This window comes from Xenopus tropicalis, chromosome 8 (genome assembly GCF_000004195.4).
Source record: "Xenopus tropicalis strain Nigerian chromosome 8, UCB_Xtro_10.0, whole genome shotgun sequence".
Lineage (NCBI taxonomy): Eukaryota > Metazoa > Chordata > Amphibia > Anura > Pipidae > Xenopus > Xenopus tropicalis.
The window spans coordinates 4444341-4468820 of record NC_030684.2 but is presented as its reverse complement, the minus strand read 5'-3'; the positions used below and the strand labels follow the sequence as shown (position 1 = coordinate 4468820).

The 24480-nt window shown below is 46.1% G+C and overlaps 1 protein-coding gene across 3 annotated transcripts in view; it reads right to left on the bottom strand.

Annotated features, from left to right (window-relative positions):
• Window positions 1-12799, bottom strand: part of LOC100495290 (collagen alpha-1(I) chain) — a 124564-nt gene extending 111765 nt beyond the window's left edge. For all 3 annotated transcript variants that reach the window (XM_018090175.2, XM_031891045.1, XM_018090177.2), the window contains exon 1: window positions 12615-12799. In XM_018090175.2, coding sequence (XP_017945664.1) covers window positions 12615-12753 — 139 coding nt within the window. In that variant the 5' untranslated portion in view covers window positions 12754-12799. The remainder of the gene's footprint in view (window positions 1-12614) is intronic.
• Window positions 12800-24480: the final 11681 nt, after the last annotated feature.

Genomic DNA, 24480 nt, shown 5'->3' with positions numbered 1-24480 from the left:
TTATACATATGGGTAGGAGGTGCCATAGTGTTTCCCTTAGACAGTACAGTATGGGGGTACAGCTTATTGTGTGTACACCAGAGACCTTATCCGCACACCCTAGCACTCCAAAAATATATGCCCGGTGCACACTGCTTGATAAAGGGGTCACGTCGCCCCGAAACGTTGCACCTCCGCAAATAAACTTTTAAAGGGTTTTACCCTTGTTTGTAGCCCTGAGTGCCATTTGCTTTTTTTGACAGCTTATTGTGTGCCCAGAACATTCCCTCTCTGTATATTTGTATTTATACATATGGGTAGGGGGTGCCATAGTGTTTCCCTTAGACAGTACAGTATGGGGGTACAGCTTATTGTGTGCCCAGAACATTCCTTCTCTGTATATTTGTATTTATACATATGGGTAGGAGGTGCCATAGTGTTTCCCTTAGACAGTACAGTATGGGGGTACAGCTTATTGTGTGCCCAGAACATTCCTTCTCTGTATATTTGTATTTATACATATGGGTAGGAGGTGCCATAGTGTTTCCCTTAGACAGTACAGTATGGGGGTACAGCTTATTGTGTGCCCAGAACATTCCTTCTCTGTATATTTGTATTTATACATATGGGTAGGAGGTGCCATAGTGTTTCCCTTAGACAGTACAGTATGGGGGTACAGCTTATTGTGTGCCCAGAACATTCCCTCTCTGTATATTTGTATTTATACATATGGGTAGGGGGTGCCATAGTGTTTCCCTCTATATCTCAGCCTGCAGCCTTGTGCCCTTTATATGGGCACAGAACCCCTCAGTGACTGCTAATATCCTTATCATTTACAGTAGGGGGTACATTATCCCTTATAATACATGAGTGATACTCAGAGTTCCCTGTATAACTCAGCCTGCAGCCTTGTGCCTTTATATGGGGGGCACAGAACCCCTCAGTGACTGCTAATATCCTTATCATTTACAGTAGGGGTACATTATCCCTTATAATACATGAGTGATACTCAGAGTTCCCTGTATAACTCAGCCTGCAGCCTTGTGCCTTTATATGGGGGGCACAGAACCCCTCAGTGACTGCTAATATCCTTATCATTTACAGTAGGGGGTACATTATCCCTTATAATACATGAGTGATACTCAGAGTTCCCTGTATAACTCAGCCTGCAGCCTTGTGCCTTTATATGGGGGGCACAGAACCCCTCAGTGACTGCTAATATCCTTATCATTTACAGTAGGGGGTACATTATCCCTTATAATACATGAGTGATACTCAGAGTTCCCTGTATAACTCAGCCTGCAGCCTTGTGCCTTTATATGGGGGGCACAGAACCCCTCAGTGACTGCTAATATCCTTATCATTTACAGTAGGGGGTACATTATCCCTTATAATACATGAGTGATACTCAGAGTTCCTGTATAACTCAGCCTGCAGCCTTGTGCCTTTATATGGGCACAGAACCCCTCAGTGACTGCTAATATCCTTATCATTTACAGTAGGGGGTACATTATCCCTTATAATACATGAGTGATACTCAGAGTTCCCTGTATAACTCAGCCTGCAGCCTTGTGCCTTTATATGGGGGGCACAGAACCCCTCAGTGACTGCTAATATCCTTATCATTTACAGTAGGGGGTACATTATCCCTTATAATACATGAGTGATACTCAGAGTTCCCTGTATAACTCAGCCTGCAGCCTTGTGCCTTTATATGGGGGGCACAGAACCCCTCAGTGACTGCTAATATCCTTATCATTTACAGTAGGGGGTACATTATCCCTTATAATACATGAGTGATACTCAGAGTTCCCTGTATAACTCAGCCTGCAGCCTTGTGCCTTTATATGGGCACAGAACCCCTCAGTGACTGCTAATATCCTTATCATTTACAGTAGGGGGTACATTATCCCTTATAATACATGAGTGATACTCAGAGTTCCCTGTATAACTCAGCCTGCAGCCTTGTGCCTTTATATGGGGGGCACAGAACCCCTCAGTGACTGCTAATATCCTTATCATTTACAGTAGGGGTACATTATCCCTTATAATACATGAGTGATACTCAGAGTTCCCTGTATAACTCAGCCTGCAGCCTTGTGCCTTTATATGGGGGCACAGAACCCCTCAGTGACTGCTAATATCCTTATCATTTACAGTAGGGGGTACATTACCCCTTATAATACATGAGTGATACTCAGAGTTCCCTGTATAACTCAGCCTGCAGCCTTGTGCCTTTATATGGGGGGCACAGAACCCCTCAGTGACTGCTAATATCCTTATCATTTACAGTAGGGGTACATTATCCCTTATAATACATGAGTGATACTCAGAGTTCCCTGTATAACTCAGCCTGCAGCCTTGTGCCTTTATATGGGGGGCACAGAACCCTCAGTGACTGCTAATATCCTTATCATTTACAGTAGGGGGTACATTATCCCTTATAATACATGAGTGATACTCAGAGTTCCCTGTATAACTCAGCCTGCAGCCTTGTGCCTTTATATGGGGGGCACAGAACCCCTCAGTGACTGCTAATATCCTTATCATTTACAGTAGGGGGTACATTATCCCTTATAATACATGAGTGATACTCAGAGTTCCCTGTATAACTCAGCCTGCAGCCTTGTGCCTTTATATGGGGGGCACAGAACCCCTCAGTGACTGCTAATATCCTTATCATTTACAGTAGGGGGTACATTATCCCTTATAATACATGAGTGATACTCAGAGTTCCCTGTATAACTCATATGGGGGCAGGCTGGGAGTTGCAGGACTCAAAACACAGAGGTCTTAGTCTTTCCAGGACTACAAATAAATCGCCAGCTTTATAAATAATTATTATTTATGGAAAAAAAACCCACTTATTTCTGAAGCAATTTATAGCACGGAATGTGGAAAGAGTAATATAAATGTATCAGCGACGCTCAGTTGGGCAGTTCCTCAGCACTTTGCCGTTTAACTAATTACCCTCAAATTATCTATAATAAAACCATGTGCTATAAACCGGCGGTGACAGTGCCAACCCAAACGTGTCAATTACCCTGTCCCATAATCTCCCATCAGCCCATTTTCTACATCAGCCCCCACTCAAGTGCTTCAGCAGAGCAAATTACCCTGACATATGGAAAAGTCATACAGGAATCCCATTGGCTGCTATAAGTATTTAAGGGGTGGGTCACTTTAATATTAACTATTAGAGTATTAGGTATATATGCGCTTTGGCTATCCCATGTCTGGCTGTACTAGGGTTATTATATTATATAATAGTAGCGAAAGCCTGTACACAGGCTCATGGTTATAGTAGTGGCGGGGCCCAGTACAAACAGGTTTCGTGGGGTTCATACTAGGGCTGACTAACCTCTGGCCCAACAGCAAGATTGCTGCAGTGGTTCAAATACCTATGGGAAATGGGTGGAAGCCAGTAGACCAAGAGTAGGTCAGGGTAGGTGACATTAGGACAAAATGGAAGCCAGTAGACCAAGAGTAGGTCAGGGTAGGAGACATTAGGACAAAATGAAAGCCAGTACGTCAGGGTAGGAGACATTAGGACAAAATGGAAGCCAGTAGATCAAGAGTAGGTCAGGGTAGGAGACATTAGGACAAAATGGAAGCCAGTAGATCAAGAGTAGGTCAGGGTAGGAGACATTAGGAAAAAATGGAAGCCAGTAGATCAAGAATAGGCAAGGGTAGGTGATATTAGGACAAAATAGAAACCAGTAGATCAAGAGTAGGTCAGGGTAGGAGACATTAGGACAAAATGGAAGCCAGTAGACAAAGAGTAGGTCAGGGTAGGAGACAATAGGACAAAATTGAAGCCAATAGATCAAGAGTGGGTCAGGGTAGGAGACATGAGAACAAAATGGAAGCCAGTAGACCAAGAGTAGGTCAGGGTAGGAGACATTAAGACAAAATGGAAGCCAGTAGATCAAGAGTAGGTCAGGGTAGGAGACATTAGGACAAAATGGAAGCCAGTAGATCAAGAGTAGGTCAGGGTAGGAGACATTAGGACAAAATGGAAGCCAGTAGATCAAGAGTAGGTCAGGGTAGGGGACATTAGGACAAAATGGAAGCCATCAGATCAAGAGTAGGTAAGGGTAGGAGACATTAGGACAAAATGGAAGCCAGTAGATCAAGAGTAGGTCAGGGTAGGAGACATTAGGACAAAATGGAAGCCAGTAGATCAAAAGTAGGTCAGGGTAGGAGACATTAGGACAAAATGGAAGCCAGTAGATCAAGAGTAGGTAAGGGTAGGAGACATTAGGACAAAATGGAAGCCAGTAGATCAAGAGTAGGTCAGGGTAGGAGACATTAGGACAAAATGGAAGCCAGTAGATCAAGAATATGTAAGGGTAGGTGACATTAGGAGAAAATGGAAGCCAGTAGATCAAGAGTATGTCAGGGTAGGAGACATTAGGACAAAATCGAAGCCAGTAGACCAAGATGGGAGACAGCAAGACAAGACTGGGGATAGTAGGCCAAGATAAGAGCCATTAAGACAAAAAAGAAACCAGTAGGACAGACAAGACTGGGGATAGTAGGCCAAGACAAGAGCCATTAAGACAAAAAAGAAACCAGTAGGACAAGGGGAGAGAGCAGGATGAAAGCCAGTAGGTCAAAAGGGAAGGCTGCAAGACAAGATGGAAGCCAGTAAGCTGAAAGAGGAGACCAAGACAAGATGAAAGACCAAGGAAAGAGACATAAGGATGAAATGGAAGCCAGTATACCATGAGGCGAGAAAGCAAAACAAAATGGCAGACAGTAGGTCTGTGATGAAAAGATGAAAGCAAGCAGACCAAGGTCTGACAAGTTAGGACAAAATGAAAGCCAGTAGGCTAATATATGAGACAGCAAGACAAGACTGGATCCAGTAATGTTTTATAGCACTGTTACCCATTATGTAGCCTTTCAGCAGTTGCTGAAATACAACTCTAAGCACCCACTGACAGCAAAACAACAGTTTGTAGGCCAGAGGTTAGACAGTCCTAACCATGCTTGTTTGTAATGGGAACTTCCACTACTAAATTCCTGTCTCACAGAACTAGAGAACCTGGAACAGAGGAAAAACAAATGCCCTTGATTACGTGCTCTACACAAATTGAAACAATATTTGTACTGGGCGGATAGGAAAAAGCTCATAACACATCATTTTTAGCTCTAAGTGTCCCAAATTCTCAGTGTGTTTGGGTGGAGAACAATCCTCGTCTGGTTTGATAGCAAATATCAGACTTGAAGGCACATGACTAATAATCCAAAACATGCACCACGGCATGGACGGAGAACCAATTGTGACTGTATGGCTGGACAAGGGGGGGGGGGAGTGGGTGTGATTCTGTGTGAGATTCTGATGGATATAAACAAATGTTAAATCAACAGCAAATTCTCCATTTGAAATTGATTATGGGAGGCAGAACACTGAATGCAGAGAAGAACAAGGGTCATGAACTTCAGTATCAGGAATATGAGAGAAAGTTCTGCATCAAGAAAAACTTACAACAAATTTCAAAGAGTCCCATCACCCATCCAAAAAGTTCCCTATCCATCAATTACAATCTATCCAAAAATGTCCCATCTTCATCAATTACGACCCGTTCCAAAATGTCCCGTCTTCATCAATTACGACCCATTTCAAAATGTCCCTTCTTCACCAATTAAGACTCATTCCAAAATGTCCCATCTTCATCAATTATGACCCATACCAAAATGTCCCATCTTCATCAATTACGACCCATTCCAAAATGTCCCATCTTCATCAATTACGACCCATTCCAAAATGTCCCATCTTCATCAATTACGACCCATACCAAAATGTCCCATCTTCATCAATTACGACCCATTCCAAAATGTCCCATCTTCATCAATTAAGACCCATACCAAAATGTCCCATCTTCATCAATTACGACCCATACCAAAATGTCCCATCTTCATCAATTACGACCCATTCCAAAATGTCCCATCTTCATCAATTACGACCCATCCAAAAATGTCCCATTTTCATCAATTACGACCCATCCAAAATGTCCCATCTTCATCAATTACAACCCATCCAAAAATGTCCTATTTTCATCAATTACAACCCATTCCAAAATGTCTCATCTTGATCAATTACGACCCATTCCAAAATGTCTCATTTCATCAATAAGACCCATACCAAAATGTCCCATTTTCATCAATTATGACCCATTCCAAAATGTCCCATCTTCATCAATTACGACCCATACCAAAATGTCCCATCTTCATCAATCAGACCAATTCCAGAGTCCCATCTCTATCTATACCTACTTAATGCACCAAGTACAGACCATTCCAAAAGCCCATCTTTACAATTACAAACCATTCCAAAGAGTAATATATATATACATATATCTATTACGAGTGCCCCAATTAATTATGACCGACTACAAAGAGTCCCACACTCACCCCATATCCCTCATGCTTTTGTTTGATGAAGGTGCTCCTCAAGCCATGGTTCAGTGTAGTAACTGTAAAGTAAGTCAAGGCAAATGAAGGCATCACTACGAAGGAAGTCATAAAGATGGTGCCCTCATTAGCTTTGACTTTAAAGCTCCATCACTTTCAACCCATTCTGAAGAGTCACATCTCCATAATATACAACCCATTTCAATCCAATTAGGTAGAATTATAACATATTCCAACTCCATAAAGTACAAGTAGAGAAACGGAAACACTTGTTCCATGGGAAATGATGGGCAATTTGGGCCTGAAGATGTTTAAAAAGACACAGTTGGACAAAGGGAGATAATCTTAACTCCTATCTTGGCCTAAAAGTGACTTTTCAGCTGGTGATGGTAGAACATGGTTCACACTGGACTCTCTTACCCAGAGGTAGTATTATTATCAGATACAGTGATAGGTAAAGCAGAGTTCTGTGACCATTATGGAGACACTTGTTAGGTAACTGCTGCCCCGGACACCAGTGTCCTTAAGGAGCAGCTGTAAGAACACCTCTTAAGGCTTATGTCCGACAGAGTGATTAGTTGCCCACCATAGATTTTTGATACCGTGGGGACTAACTGCTCCGAAATGCCTTTCCTTTCAGCAACAATAAGAGTTGGCGGTGGAAAGGCCTACACATCGAATGCAACTTCGGAAAGCTAAATTGATGCCTAGGCCTTTCCACGGGCAACTCCTATTGACTTAGACTAACTTGCTCCATCGGACATTAGCCTTAAGGCTACCAGCTAGTGGTCCAGATCCTTTCCAGTGGAAACTTTTCAAGGAGCAATATGCTAAGCCTGGATCCCTTCAGCACTGCAGTCCCTTCACTGTAGGCCAGTAATGCCTAAGAAGAGAAAGCTTCAGCTATCCATCCTTAAGTGGAGCACAAAACTGCTCTTTCTAGCTATGTCTTATTATAGTATGTTCCTAGCATGAACTGCTTTCACATCGTTCACGGGACCTCTGTTCCCTGACATGCTCTAGAAAGGTTGTCCCTCTAGGGCAGTGGTTCTCAACCTTCCTACTGCAGCGACCCTTTAACACAGTTCCTCATGTTGTGGTCACCCCCAACCATAGAGGAGCGGTGTCTCGGTTCCTAGGAACATCGGAAACGCTGCTCTAGGGCAAAACTCTTTACAGGGCCTTGTTGACACCAGGCTCATCCACCTGGGTCAGAAGATGGAGGCCACTGAGGAAGAACCACCCCTTTCCAATGACTTTGACAGGATGTGGTCACTAAACTATGGGTCTTTCACCAAGACTAGTCTTTGGCTACGGCTTCTTCTGTATTGTAAATGAGCATCTCAGGAAAGTGGGGTGCACCATGTCGGGACACTATATAAAGGATGGCCATAGCTGGTGGTACGACCATCTCAGACGCATTTAAGGCAGAAGAAAACTTCCATGTGTTTCCAATAAGGAAGCCCACACCGATAACCAGGAAAAAAAGAGAAATAAAACAGAAATCGAATTCGGACACATGGAATTATTAAATGCGCAGATGGAAATCTGGCAGGAAAACATTAAACTACATGAAAAAGTGGAGCCTCCCCTCAATGTCCCGCTGTGGGCGCCGGCTTGTGTTGACAGAATGAAATACGACCATCGCTTAGTAATGGTATTTATCCACGGCCACGGGCAATGCTTGAATATCCAGGGTACTCACACGTGGCCAATGAATAATCAAAGGGGACACACGGTAGATTTGCTCCTGGGATCCTAATAGGCCACTGGCTCCACGCAACAACAACTGGCTCCACCCAACAACTATCGGGGTGATGTGCTGGTGAATTAAATTGTCCAATAAAAGTTACCCCGGGCAAAAAGTAACAAGTCAGATATGATTAGATAAACAGGACTTGGGTATTCAGGGGTTAATATGTCACACAATGTGTAGGGGAGGTGGGGACAGGAGAGGAGGGGCGACCACCAAGATACAATGGCCTGAATGGCTGTTGTGGCTATAGAAGGTAACTGGTAAAAGCATTAAGAGTCTCCAGGTTCGTTATTTTGGTTCGGCTTAAAAGGTGTTGATGGTGCTTGACTCGGGCCCCCGAGAGAGTGTGAGGGGCAATAAAACAACCGGCATGTTATGTTATGTCTGGGAATGTGAAGTCTTCATAACCTAAACTATTTACTACTTACTCATCCAGTAATCAGTAAAAGGTCTGCCTTATCCCACTCACACATCTACCGACCAAACCATCAGCTGAGAGCATGGCACCTCCTCCCATATGTATAAATACAAATATACAGAGAAGGAATGTTCTGGGCACACAATAAGCTGTACCCCCATACTGTACTGTCTAAGGGAAACACTATGGCACCTCCCTCCCATATGTATAAATACAAATATACAGAGAGGGAATGTTCTGGGCACACAATAAGCTGTACCCCCATACTGTACTGTCTAAGGGAAACACTATGGCACCTCCTACCCATATGTATAAATACAAATATACAGAGAAGGAATGTTCTGGGCACACAATAAGCTGTACCCCCATACTGTACTGTCTAAGGGAAACACTATGGCACCTCCTCCCATATGTATAAATACAAATATACAGAGAAGGAATGTTCTGGGCACACAATAAGCTGTACCCCCATACTGTACTGTCTAAGGGAAACACTATGGCACCTCCTACCCATATGTATAAATACAAATATACAGAGAAGGAATGTTCTGGGCACACAATAAGCTGTACCCCCATACTGTACTGTCTAAGGGAAACACTATGGCACCCCCTACCCATATGTATAAATACAAATATACAGAGAAGGAATGTTCTGGGCACACAATAAGCTGTACCCCCATACTGTACTGTCTAAGGGAAACACTATGGCACCTCCTCCCATATGTATAAATACAAATATACAGAGAGGGAATGTTCTGGGCACACAATAAGCTGTACCCCCATACTGTACTGTCTAAGGGAAACACTATGGCACCTCCTACCCATATGTATAAATACAAATATACGGAGAAGGAATGTTCTGGGCACACAATAAGCTGTACCCCCATACTGTACTGTCTAAGGGAAACACTATGGCACCCCCTACCCATATGTATAAATACAAATATACAGAGAAGGAATGTTCTGGGCACACAATAAGCTGTACCCCCATACTGTACTGTCTATGGGAAACACTATGGCACCCCCTACCCATATGTATAAATACAAATATACAGAGAAGGAATGTTCTGGGCACACAATAAGCTGTACCCCCATACTGTACTGTCTAAGGGAAACACTATGGCACCTCCCTCCCATATGTATAAATACAAATATACAGAGAGGGAATGTTCTGGGCACACAATAAGCTGTACCCTCATACTGTCAATGGGAAACAATATGGCAGCTCCTACCCAGCAATTAAACTCCATGTGAAAACATTATGGCTTGCAAAGAACTGTGAGTGTGAGTGAACTGCAGAATGTAGTTAGTTGAACAGAGCACAATCCATCAGTAGCCAGTGAGACACATTGGGACAAGACTCTTTATCAAAGGGTTAATGATACTTTGCTGCTAAATTATTTTTAGACCGCTACTCAGTGAATTTGGGCGAGTGCCCGGCGCCCTTGGGTAGGCGCGTAATGTCCCGGTGCACAATCAAATCAAAATAAATGACATGGAAACTCACACACTCGGGGGAATCCTACCTTGCTGCGAGCAGGCAGAATTACGAGGCACAATCACCGTTGCCTGGCAACCGCCCAGAACATTCCCCCACAGCCTTAGCGCGGAATTTCAATTCTAACACAACAGGTTCAGATGGTCTGTCTCTAAGAGTGGGATTAAACCATGGGCTCTTGTTTGTGAACGTTAAGGGAAAGTTGTAGGTTTGACCCCTTCACTGCCACGTCCCAGATCAGAGACAAAGCTGGTTATATAAAAATTGAAGGCAGACAAGTGTTTAATAACTACAGATATGCTAAGAGGGAATGCTCTGGGCACAAGCTATAGCCTCATACTGTACTGTCTAAGGGAAAAAATATGGCACCTCCTACCCATATGTATAAATACAAATATACAGAGAGGGAATGCTCTGGGCACACAATAAGCTGTACCCCCATACTGTACTGTCTAAGGGAAACACTATGGCACCCCCTACCCATATGTATAAATACAAATATACAGAGAAGGAATGTTCTGGGCACACAATAAGCTGTACCCCCATACTGTACTGTCTAAGGGAAACACTATGGCACCTCCTACCCATATGTATAAATACAAATATACAGAGAGGGAATGTTCTGGGCACACAATAAGCTCTACCCCCATACTGTACTGTCTAAGGGAAACACTATGGCAACTCCTACCCATATGAATAAATATAAATATACAGAGACGGAATGATCTGGGCACACAATAAGCTGTACCCTCATACTGTACTGTCTAAGGGAAACACTATGGCACCCCCTACCCATATGAATAAATATAAATATACAGAGAAGGAATGCTCTGGGCACACAATAAGCTGTACCCTCATACTGTACTGTCTAAGGGAAACACTATGGCACCCCCTACCCATATGTATAAATACAAATATACAGAGAAGGAATGCTCTGGGCACACAATAAGCTGTACCCCCATACTGTACTGTCTAAGGGAAACACTATGGCACCCCCTACCCATATGTATAAATACAAATATACAGAGAAGGAATGCTCTGGGCACACAATAAGCTGTACCCCCATACTGTACTGTCTAAGGGAAACACTATGGCACCCCCTACCCATATGTATAAATACAAATATACAGAGAAGGAATGTTCTGGGTACACAATAAGCTGTACCCCCATACTGTACTGTCTAAGGGAAACACTATGGCACCCCCTACCCATATGTATAAATACAAATATACAGAGAAGGAATGTTCTGGGCACACAATAAGCTGTACCCCCATACTGTCTAAGGGAAACACTATGGCACCTCCTACCCATATGTATAAATACAAATATACAGAGAAGGAATGTTCTGGGCACACAATAAGCTGTACCCCCATACTGTACTGTCTAAGGGAAACACTATGGCACCCCCTACCCATATGTATAAATACAAATATACAGAGAAGGAATGTTCTGGGCACACAATAAGCTGTACCCCCATACTGTCTAAGGGAAACACTATGGCACCTCCTACCCATATGTATAAATACAAATATACAGAGAAGGAATGTTCTGGGCACACAATAAGCTGTACCCCCATACTACAGCTGCTATAGGCAATTTAGGAGTGTCAGGAGCTGAAGTTCAATTCCTGTCACTAGACTGACTACTGTACACCTTACATTCCCTAGATTTGGCTATAAAGCTTGCCAGTGGGGTATCTCAAGTAGAACATCTATACACTGCCATCTGCTGGTGGTGAGCAGTGCTGCAGGCAAACAAACCTCAACCAAAATTTCCTGTAACTCGCAAGGTAAGAGGCAGGTGTAGACCAATGCCGAGTTGTATGATTTTATTACCCCCCCACCCCAAAATAACCAAAGCAGCATATTGTGCATAGCAGCTGTGAAATCTCGGAACCCCAATATCTCTGATTTCTAGGGGACCCTAAATGCACGTTCTTGGGATCAAGATCCGATTCTCTGTCTGAGCCTGAGTAGATCATATACTATATACCTTTTTGGTGTACCCTATGTACCCCTATAACATACCTGCTGGTACCACTATGTACCCCTGTAACATACAACATACCTGCTGGTACCTCTATGTACCCCTGTAACATACAACATACCTGCTGGTACCTCTATGTACTCCTGTAACATACAACATACCTGCTGGTACCTCTATGTACCCCTGTAACATACAACATACCTGCTGGTACCTCTATGTACCCCTATAACATACCTGCTGGTACCTCTATGTACCCCTGTAACATACAACATACCTGCTGGTACCTCTATGTACCCCTGTAACATACAACATACCTGCTGGTACCTCTATGTACCCCTGTAACATACAACATACCTGCTGGTACCTCTATGTGCCCCTGTAACATTCAACATACCTGCTGGTACCTCTATGTGCCCCTGTAACATACAACATACCTGCTGGTACCTCTATGTACCCCTGTAACATACAACATACCTGCTGGTACCTCTATGTAACATACAAGCTCAGGGTAAGTAGATGAGTTACAGTCATTCTCTCACTACTCATTGGCCACTTACCTGCCATCTGGCCAGAGCCAGCCTCGGGGGTGTCCCCCTGCTCCCCAGCAGCCCCCCGGTACAGCAGCAGGGTGAGGAGCAGTGCCCAGCGGTGCCCGAGAGTCCGTATGGCAGCAGCACTCAGCCCCCCTCTCCCCATGTCTTGTATTGAACTTCATCTGAGCCTTCCCCTCCGGGATCAGCCGCTTCCCTCACTCCCAGCTCCTATATACTCACTTACCCCTCCCAGTTATACTCACTTACCCCTCCCAGTTATACTCACTTACCCCTCCCAGTTATACTCACTTACCCCTCCCTGTTATACTCACTTACCCCTCCCTGTTATACTCACTTACCCCTCCCTGTTATACTCACTTACCCCTCCCTGTTATACTCACTTACCCCTCCCTGTTATACTCACTTACCCCTCCCTGTTATACTCACTTACCCCTCCCTGTTATACTCACTTACCCCTCCCTGTTATACTCACTTACCCCTCCCAGTTATACTCACTTACCCCTCCCTGTTATACTCACTTACCCCTCCCAGTTATACTCACTTACCCCTCCCAGTTATACTCACTTACCCCTCCTTGTTATACTCACTTACCCCTCCCTGTTATACTCACTTACCCCTCCCTGTTATACTCACTTACCCCTCACTGATATACTCACTTACCCCTCCCTGATATACTCACTTACCCCTCCCAGTTATACTCACTTACCCCTCCCTGTTATACTCACTTACCCCTCCCTGTTATACTCACTTACCCCTCCCTGTTATACTCACTTACCCCTCCCTGTTATACTCACTTACCCCTCCCTGTTATACTCACTTACCCCTCCCAGTTATACTCACTTACCCCTCCCTGTTATACTCACTTACCCCTCCCTGTTATACTCACTTACCCCTCCCTGTTATACTCACTTACCCCTCCCAGTTATACTCACTTACCCCTCCCTGTTATACTCACTTACCCCTCCCTGTTATACTCACTTACCCCTCCCTGTTATACTCACTTACCCCTCCCTGTTATACTCACTTACCCCTCACTGATATACTCACTTACCCCTCCCTGATATACTCACTTACCCCTCCCAGTTATACTCACTTACCCCTCCCTGTTATACTCACTTACCCCTCCCTGTTATACTCACTTACCCCTCCCTGATATACTCACTTACCCCTCCCAGTTACCCTTACCCCTCCCTGTTATACTCACTTACCCCTCCCTGTTATACTCACTTACCCCTCCCTGTTATACTCACTTACCCCTCCCTGTTATACTCACTTACCCCTCCCTGTTATACTCACTTACCCCTCCCTGTTATACTCACTTACCCCTCCCAGTTATACTCACTTACCCTCCCTGTTATACTCACTTACCCCTCCCTGTTATACTCACTTACCCCTCCCTGTTATACTCACTTACCCCTCCCTGTTATACTCACTTACCCCTCCCAGTTATACTCACTTACCCCTCCCAGTTATACTCACTTACCCCTCCCTGTTATACTCACTTACCCCTCCCTGTTATACTCACTTACCCCTCCCTGTTATACTCACTTACCCCTCCCTGTTATACCCTGCAGCTACTCCTCCCCACTATACCCTGCACTTACCCCTCCCTACTATACCCTACAGCCTCCCTTACCCCTCCCTACTATACCCTACAGCCTCCCTTACCCCTCCTTACTATACCCTGCAGCCTCCCTTACCCCTCCTTACTATACCCCTACAGCCTCCCTTACCCCCCCTACTATACCCTGCAGCCTCCCTTACCCCTCCCTACTATACCCTACAGCCTCCCTTACCCGCCCTACTATACCCTGCAGCCTCCCTTACCCCTCCCTACTATACCCTGCAGCCTCCCTTACCCCTCTCTACTATACCCTACAGCCTCCCTTACCCCTCCCTACTATACCCTGCAGCCTCCCTTACCCCCCTACTATACCCTACAGCCTCCCTTACCCCTCCCTACTATACCCTACAGCCTCCCTTACCCCCCCTACTATACCTGCAGCCTCCCTTACCCCTCCCTACTATACCCTACAGCCTCCCTTCCCCACCTAATATATCCTGCAGCCTCCCTTACCCCTCCCTACTATACCCTACAGCCTCCCTTACCCCCCCTACTATACCCTGCAGCCTCCCTTACCCCTCCCTACTATACCCTACAGCCTCCCTTACCCCCTACTATACCCTGCAGCCTCCTTACCCCTCCCTACTATACCCTGCAGCCTCCCTTACCCCTCCCTACTATACCTGCAGCCTCCTTACCCCTCCCTACTATACCCTACAGCCTCCCTTACCCCTCCCTACTATATCCCTATCAGCCTCCCTTACCCCTCCCTACTATACCCTGCAGCCTCCCTTACCCCCCTACTATACCCTGCAGCCTCCCTTACCCCCTCCCTACTATACCTGCAGCCTCTTACCCCTCCCTACTATACCCTACAGCCTCCCTTACCCCTCCCACTATACCCTGCAGCCTCCTTACCCCTCCCTACTATAAACCCTACAGCCTCCCTTACCCTCCCTACTATACCCTACAGCCTCCCTTACCCCTCCCTACTATACCCTGCAGCCTCCCTTACCCCTCCCTACTATACCCTACAGCCTCCCTTACCTCCCTACTATACCCCTGCAAGCCTCCCTTACCCCTCCCTAACTATACCCCTACAGCCTCCTTACCCCTCCCTACTATACCCTGCAGCCTCCCTTGCCCCTCCCTACTATAACCCTGCAGCCTCCCTTACCCCTCCCTACTATACCCTGCAGCCTCCCTTACCCTCCCTACTATACCTACAGCCTCCCTTACCCCCTACTATACCCTGCAGCCTCCCTTACCCCTCCCTACTATACCTACAGCCTCCCTTACCCCCCCTACTATACCTGCAGCCTCCCTTACCCCTCCCTACTATACCCTGCAGCCTCCCTTACCCCCTCTCTACTATACCCTACAGCCTCCCTTACCCCTCCCTACTATACCCTGCAGCCTCCCTTACCCCTCCCTACTATACCCTACAGCCTCCCTTACCCCTCCCTACTATACCCTGCAGCCTCCCTTACCCCTCCCTACTATACCTGCAGCCTCCCTTACCCCTCCTACTATACCCTGCAGCCTCCCTTACCCCTCCTACTATACCCTGCAGCCTCCCTTACCCCTCTCTACTATACCCTGCAGCCTCCCTTACCCCTCCCTACTATACCCTGCAGCCTCCCTTACCCCTCCCTACTATACCCTGCAGCCTCCATTACCCCTCCCTACTATACCCTACAGCCTCCCTTACCCCTCCCTACTATACCCTGCAGCCTCCCTTACCCCTCCCTACTATACCCTGCAGCCTCCCTTACCCCTCCCTACTATACCCTGAAGCCTCCCTTACCCCCCCTACTATACCCTACAGCCTCCCTTACCCCTCCCTACTATACCCTGCAGCCTCCCTTACCCCTCCCTACTATACCCTACAGCCTCCCTTAACCCCTCCCTACTATACCCTGCAGCCTCCCTTACCCCTCCCTACTATACCCTGCAGCCTCCCTTACCCCTCCCTACTATACCCTGCAGCCTCCCTTACCCCTCCCTACTATACCCTGCAGCCTCCCTTACCCCTCCCTACTATACCCTACAGCCTCCCTTACCCCTCCCTACTATACCCTGCAGCCTCCCTTACCCCTCCCTACTATACCCTGCAGCCTCCCTTACCCCTCCCTACTATACCCTACAGCCTCCCTTACCCCTCCCTACTATACCCTGCAGCCTCCCTTACCCCTCCCTACTATACCCTGCAGCCTCCCTTACCCCTCCCTACAGCCTCCCTTACCCCTCCCTACTATACCCTGCAGCCTCCCTTACCCCTCCCTACTATACCCTGCAGCCTCCCTTACCCCCCTACTATACCCTGCAGTCTCCCTTACCCCTCCCTACTATACCCTGCAGCCTCCCTTACCCCTTCCTACTATACCCTGCAGCCTCCCTTACCCCTCCCTACTATACCCTACAGCCTCCCTTACCCCTCCCTACTATACCCTGCAGCCTCCCTTACCCCTCTCTACTATACCCTACAGCCTCCCTTACCCCTCCTTACTATACCCTGCAGCCTCCCTTACCCCTCTCTACTATACCCTACAGCCTCCCTTACCCCCCCTACTATACCCTGCAGCCTCCCTTACCCCTCCCTACTATACCCTGCAGCCTCCCTTACCCCTCTCTACTATACCCTACAGCCTCCCTTACCCCTCCCTACTATACCCTGCCCAGCCTCCCTTACCCCCCCCTACTATACCCTGCAGCCTCCCTTACCCCCCTACTATACCCTACAGCCTCCCTTACCCTCCCTACTATACCCTGCAGCCTCCCTTACCCCTCCCTACTATACCCTACAGCCTCCCTTACCCCTCCCTACTATACCCTACAGCCTCCTTACCCCTCCCTACTATACCCTGCAGCCTCCCTTACCCCTCCCTACTATACCCTGCAGCCTCCCTTACCCCTCCCTACTATACCCTGCAGCCTCCCTTACCCCCCCTACTATAACCCTACAGCCTCCCTTACCCCTCCCTACTATACCCTACAGCCTCCCTTACCCCTCCCTACTATACCCTGCAGCCTCCCTTACCCTCCCTACTATACCCTACAGCCTCCCTTACCCCTCCCTACTATACCCTGCAGCCTCCCTTTACCCCTCCCTACTATACCCTACAGCCTCCCTTACCCCTCCCTACTATACCCTGCAGCCTCCCTTACCCCTCCCTACTATACCCTGCAGCCTCCCTTACCCCTCCCTACTATACCCTGCAGCCTCCCTTACCCTCCCTACTATACCCTGCAGCCTCCCTTACCCCTCTCTACTATACCCTGCAGCCTCCCTTACCCCTCCCTACTATACCCTGCAGCCTCCCTTACCCCTCCCTACTATACCCTGCAGCCTCCATTACCCCTCCCTACTATACCCTACAGCCTCCCTTACCCCTCCCTACTATACCCTGCAGCCTCCCTTACCCCTCCCTACTATACCCTGCAGCCTCCCTTACCCCTCCCTACTATACCCTGAAGCCTCCCTTACCCCCCCTACTATACCCTACAGCCTCCCTTACCCCTCCCTACTATACCCTGCAGCCTCCCTTACCCCTCCCTACTATACCCTACAGCCTCCCTTACCCCTCCCTACTATACCCTGCAGCCTCCCTTACCCCTCCCTACTATACCCTGCAGCCTCCCTTACCCCTCCCTACTATACCCTGCAGCCTCCCTTACCCCTCCCTACTATACCCTGCAGCCTCCCTTACCCCTCCCTACTATACCCTGCAGCCTCCCTTACCCCTCCCTACTATACCCTACAGCCTCCCTTACCCCTCCCTACTATACCCTGCAGCCTCCCTTACCCCTCCCTACTATACCCTGCAGCCTCCCTTACCCCTCCCTACTATACCCTACAGCCTCCCTTACCCCTCCCTACTATACCCTGCAGCCTCCCTTACCCCTCCCTACTATACCCTGCAGCCTCCCTTACCCCTCCCTACTATACCCTGCAGCCTCCCTTACCCCTCCCTACTATACCCTGCAGCCTCCCTTACCCCTCCCTACTATACCCTGCAGTCACTGTATCCCTCACTGTTTCTCCCTGACACAATACCGGAGAATGTTCCCACACAAACTATAGAGCAGACACGCCCCCCTGTATTTCCCCGGGAGTAGAATCGCCGCCCCCTCACTCTCCCCAGACTCAGAGGGAATCTCCACACTGCGCAGCCGCTAGCTTTTCCCGCCCTGCAGCTCTCTGGCCAATCAGCGCACGGTCCCTGTAACAGCGGCATGTGTGGGCCCCGCACCTGTACTGGGGGAGGAGCCTGTTGCCTCAGGGGGAGGAGCAGACCCCTCAGTGCAGCTCAGTGAGACTCTGGGGCACAAAATGGCTGAGTCTGTCTGGCCTTGTGTCACAGAGACACCTACATGGAGCTATAAATGTGCTTCTTACCCCTTTACTTGCCCTGCCCATGCAGTGCTGGAACTCTGGGTTCAACAAACCCTAACCACATGGGGCAATTAGTCGGTGCAACTAGTCACAGCAGCTAAATGCCGCGCCGCTAATCGTTGTATTATTGGTCGCTGCGACTCGTTGTTAGCCTATGGCGGCTAATTTGCCGCAATCATAGTCACAGCAACTAATTGCCCCATGTGTCTTCCCCCCAAGGGGCACCTATCACCCCTATAGAGTTGCCCTCACCAGAGGTGCCTGGCTGGTTAAAGTCAGACTTGCTTCCAATCTTGTTTGTAGGGAAGAAGGTGAAAACAGCCCACTAAATAGTGACTCTGTGCCACCCCTGCCTAGGGTCACCGCCCGGCCAGTAATAATGTTTCATGGCAATGTCAGTAATAGAAAAGGTCCAAACAATGTGGCACTCAAATTCCCTTACCAATTACCCCATGCACCCATACTAAGGATAATACAGCAATGTACTGTATATTTGTATTTATACATATGGGTAGGAGGTGCCATAGTGTTTCCCTTAGACAGTACAGTATGGGGGTACAGCTTATTGTGTGCCCAGAACATTCCCTCTCTGTATATTTGTATTTATACATATGGGTAGGGGGTGCCATAGTGTTTCCCTTAGACAGTACAGTATGGGGGTACAGCTTATTGTGTGCCCAGAACATTCCCTCTCTGTATATTTGTATTTATACATATGGGTAGGGGGTGCCATAGTGTTTCCCTTAGACAGTACAGTATGGGGGTACAGCTTATTGTGTGCCCAGAACATTCCCTCTCTGTATATTTGTATTTATACATATGGGTAGGAGGTGCCATAGTGTTTCCCTTAGACAGTACAGTATGGGGTACAGCTTATTGTGTGCCCAGAACAATCCTTCTCTGTATATTTGTATTTATACATATGGGTAGGGGGTGCCATAGTGTTTCCCTTAGACAGTACAGTATGGGGGTACAGCTTATTGTGTGCCCAGAACATTCCCTCTCTGTATATTTGTATTTATACATATGGGTAGGGGGTGCCATAGTGTTTCCCTTAGACAGTACAGTATGGGGGTACAGCTTATTGTGTTCCCAGAACATTCCTTCTCTGTATATTTGTATTTATACATATGGGTAGGAGGTGCCATAGTGTTTCCCTTAGACAGTACAGTATGGGGGTACAGCTTATTGTGTGCCCAGAACATTCCCTCTCTGTATATTTGTATTTATACATATGGGTAGGGGGTGCCATAGTGTTTCCCTTAGACAGTACAGTATGGGGGTACAGCTTATTGTGTGCCCAGAACATTCCTTCTCTGTATATTTGTATTTATACATATGGGTAGGAGGTGCCATAGTGTTTCCCTTAGACAGTACAGTATGGGGTACAGCTTATTGTGTGCCCAGAACATTCCCTCTCTGTATATTTGTATTTATACATATGGGTAGGGGGTGCCATAGTGTTTCCCTTAGACAGTACAGTATGGGGGTACAGCTTATTGTGTGCCCAGAACATTCCTTCTCTGTATATTTGTATTTATACATATGGGTAGGAGGTGCCATAGTGTTTCCCTTAGACAGTACAGTATGGGGGTACAGCTTATTGTGTGCCCAGAACATTCCTTCTCTGTATATTTGTATTTATACATATGGGTAGGAGGTGCCATAGTGTTTCCCTTAGACAGTACAGTATGGGGGTACAGCTTATTGTGTGCCCAGAACATTCCTTCTCTGTATATTTGTATTTATACATATGGGAGGGAGGTGCCATAGTGTTTCCCTTAGACAGTACAGTATGGGGGTACAGCTTATTGTGTGCCCAGAACATTCCCTCTCTGTATATTTGTATTTATACATATGGGTAGGGGGTGCCATAGTGTTTCCCTTAGACAGTACAGTATGGGGGTACAGCTTATTGTGTGCCCAGAACATTCCCTCTCTGTATATTTGTATTTATACATATGGGTAGGGGGTGCCATAGTGTTTCCCTTAGACAGTACAGTATGGGGGTACAGCTTATTGTGTGCCCAGAACATTCCCTCTCTGTATATTTGTATTTATACATATGGGTAGGAGGTGCCATAGTGTTTCCCTTAGACAGTACAGTATGGGGGTACAGCTTATTGTGTGCCCAGAACATTCCTTCTCTGTATATTTGTATTTATACATATGGGTAGGGGGTGCCATAGTGTTTCCCTTAGACAGTACAGTATGGGGGTACAGCTTATTGTGTGCCCAGAACATTCCTTCTCTGTATATTTGTATTTATACATATGGGTAGGGAGGTGCCATAGTGTTTCCCTTAGACAGTACAGTATGGGGGTACAGCTTATTGTATAAGAGTGAGTCCCCAAATCACAAAACCACACAATAATAATTTTATTTGCCAAGTTTTTATTCAGATTTAAGGACCTTTTATTTTTGCTTCTTACAAAACGGGTAATGTTAGAACCAATCACAATGCAATGTCTGGGCCAATAAAGACTTTTCAGGCAGAACATTGAATTTCTTTGAAATCTTTTTGTTTTGCGTGTTGAAGTTTTAACTTTCTCTTTTTTTTTTTTTTTTTTTGTCCCAATTTCCAACACGGTGAATTTTTTTTTTCTTTTTTATTTTTTTTTTTTCCTTCTCTGGTTTTTTTTTTTTTCTGTTTTTTTCGTAGAAAGTTTTGCAACAAATCCCCAAATTTTTATCAAATATAAATAAAAAAAAAAGCAAAAAAAAAAAAAACCAACGGATGATTACGTCGTATCAAAAGAGTACGAAGAGATGATTGGCAGTTTTCATGCAAGGTCAGGTGTTTTTTGTGACAGTTTTTCTTTTTTTTTGTATCATTTAATATGTAGATATTATTACATGCAAACATTAATAATGCAAGGTACTCCATCTGTTTTTAGGATGCAACATTTTTTTTTTTTTTCCGTGTATACGTTGGGTGCGGTGGCTGCTGATTGGGCCGGCAATGTGGGCGTGGTGACGGTAAAACAAACAAAAAAAAAAAGTCCCAAACTGAAAACAAAATGGCGTTGTTAGTCGTTTTGCTTCCCAAAATGGCCGTGCCAGGCGTTTGCAAAGTCCAGTTGTTTAAGGCAGAATATCTCTTAAAGGGACAGTAACACCAAAAAATAACAATGGTTTTAAGTTATCGTAATACAATGCCCATGTAGTTTATATAAAAAGTTGCTGTGTAGCCCCGGGGGCAGCCATTCAAGCTGGAAAAAGGAGAAAAGGCAGGGTCGGACTGGGCCGCCGGGACACCGGGAAAAATCCCGGTGGGCCCCGGCCCTAGTGGGCCCCAGCGGCCCAGTCCGACCTTTGCCGGCGCTCCCCCTACTGACTGTTCCTCCCCGACGCGTTCAATTTATATGCGCTCGGGGAGGACGTCATGTGGGGAGGGGGGCCCCTGGGGGGGTTTAGGGGGGCCCCTGGGGGGGGGGGTTAGGGGACGCGGCTGGGGCACCTGCAGGGCCCCTGGGGTGGGAGCCCCGGTGGGCCCTGCACCCTGAGAAAAGGCACAGGTTACATAGCAGATAACAGATAAAACACCATTGTATTGTACAGAACCTATCTGTTATCTGCTATGTAACCTGTGCCTTTTCTCTTTTAAATGGCTGCCCCCATGGCTACACAGCAGCTTCATTTACCAAACTATAGTAATGTTTCTAAAGCAAATACACCAGTTGCACCAGTGCAGGGCAACAGTACATTATACTGTAGTTCCTTTTATACACTTTCATTTTTTGGTGTTACTGTTCCTTTAATTGTCCCTCCTTCTCCCCAGAACATCCTTAAACCTGAACCCACTGGAATACAACATTAGTAGCAGCCATTTTGCTCAGACGGATAACGAGAGGGATCAAACCTAGACTCATGGCGGCCTCTTGGTTCCTCGCCAATTATAACTGCCACAAAGCAAGCCCATTTACAGTAAAGGTTCTGAAGAAGGAACTAAGAGATACATGCCCCGCCCTCCCGTAATAAAAGTCCAGTAGGACCTCAAAGCCAAACTTCACCCGGTTAAAGCTTATTGTGGAACCAACTAATAAAAAAGAAAGCTGTTCAACGCTTTGGGAGGGGGTTAGGGGGCGCGGCTGGCGGGGGCACCTTGGGGGGGGTGCAGGGCCCCTGGGGTGGCAGGCCCAATGGGCCCTTCACCCCCCAGTCTGACCCTGATTCCTGGCATTGTCATGTCCTTTTTTTAATTTTCCATCCATGTTTAAAACCCTAATATCCTTATAGCACTTATACAGGTATGGGATCTGTTATCCAGAATGCTCGGGACCTGTCTGTCTTCTGTATAAGGGATGTTTCCGTAGTTTGGATCTCCATGCTTCAAGTTTACTGAAAAATCATTTAAACGTGAAATAAACCCAATAGGGCTGTTCTGCCCCAATAAGGGGTAATTATATCTTAGTTGGGATCAAGTACAGGTACTGTTTTATTATTACAGAGAAAAGGGAATCATTTAACCATTAAATAAACCCAATAGGGCTGTTCTGCCCCAATAAGGGGTAATTATATCTTAGTTGGGATCAAGTACAGGTACTGTTTTATTATTACAGAGAAAAGGGAATCATTTAACCATTAAATAAACCCAATAGGGCTGTTCTGCCCCAATAAGGGGTAATTATATCTTAGTTGGGATCAAGTACAGGTACTGTTTTATTATTACAGAGAAAAGGGAATCATTTAACCATTAAATAAACCCAATAGAGCTGTTCTGCCCCCAATAAGGGGTAATTATATCTTAGTTGGGATCAAGTACAGGTACTGTTTTATTATTACAGAGAAAAGGGAATCATTTAACCATTAAATAAACCCAATAGGGCTGTTCTGCCCCCAATAAGGGGTAATTATATCTTAGTTGGGATCAAGTACAGGTACTGTTTTATTATTACAGAGAAAAGGGAATCATTTAACCATTAAATAAACCCAATAGGACTGTTCTGCCCCAATAAGGGGTAATTATATCTTAGTTGGGATCAAGTACAGGTACTGTTTTATTATTACAGAGAAAAGGGAATCATTTAACCATGAAATAAACCCAATAGGGCTGTTCTGCCCCAATAAGGGGTAATTATATCTTAGTTGGGATCAAGTACAGGTACTGTTTTATTATTACAGAGAAAAGGGAATCATTTAACCATTAAATAAACCCAATAGGGCTGTTCTGCCCCCAATAAGTCTTAGTTGGGATCAAATACAAGATATTGTTTTAACTACAGAGAAAAAGGAAATATTTAGAAAAATTAGAAATATTTCTTTCAAATGGAGTCTATTGGAGATAGCCTTTCCGTAATTCAGAACTTTCCGGATAACGCGTTTCCGGATAACGGATCCGATACCTGTACAGCCAATGAGATCTAATACAGTCGGCAAGCCAAACAGCCTTCTTCTGTTATCGATCGGGGCCTACACCAGGTCCAAATTAAAAAAATATACTGAAGCAAAAAGGGGAGTAAAGGGCAAGTAGGTTTCGTATACGTTACCCTTGACCATGCCAGTCAGTTTAATGCCAGAGCATGTCTATTACATTTAGGAACGTCTATGGGCCCAAGGTAGATCCCTCTTTATGCCGATATCCATTCCTAGAACTGTCAATTTTTGTTGTTTTTGTTTGTTTTTTTTTATATTCCGACCATGTTCGAAACCCTTTCTCCATTCCCTTGACTTTGACGCAGCCAACGAGATCAGATGCTGCCTACGTATTTGGAGACATCGTAATACAATCAGCGAGCATGCTTTTAACACAGTCTAAACAAGAGTTGCATGACCCCCCCCCCCCCCCCCCCCCCGCCCCATAACGTAAAACAAACTTTTACAGGGGAAAAACCAGGTGTGCGTATGCATAAGGGCAAAGGCCAAGTAATTCCGCGTATTAAAATAACAAAGACCAGGTCCACACAGGG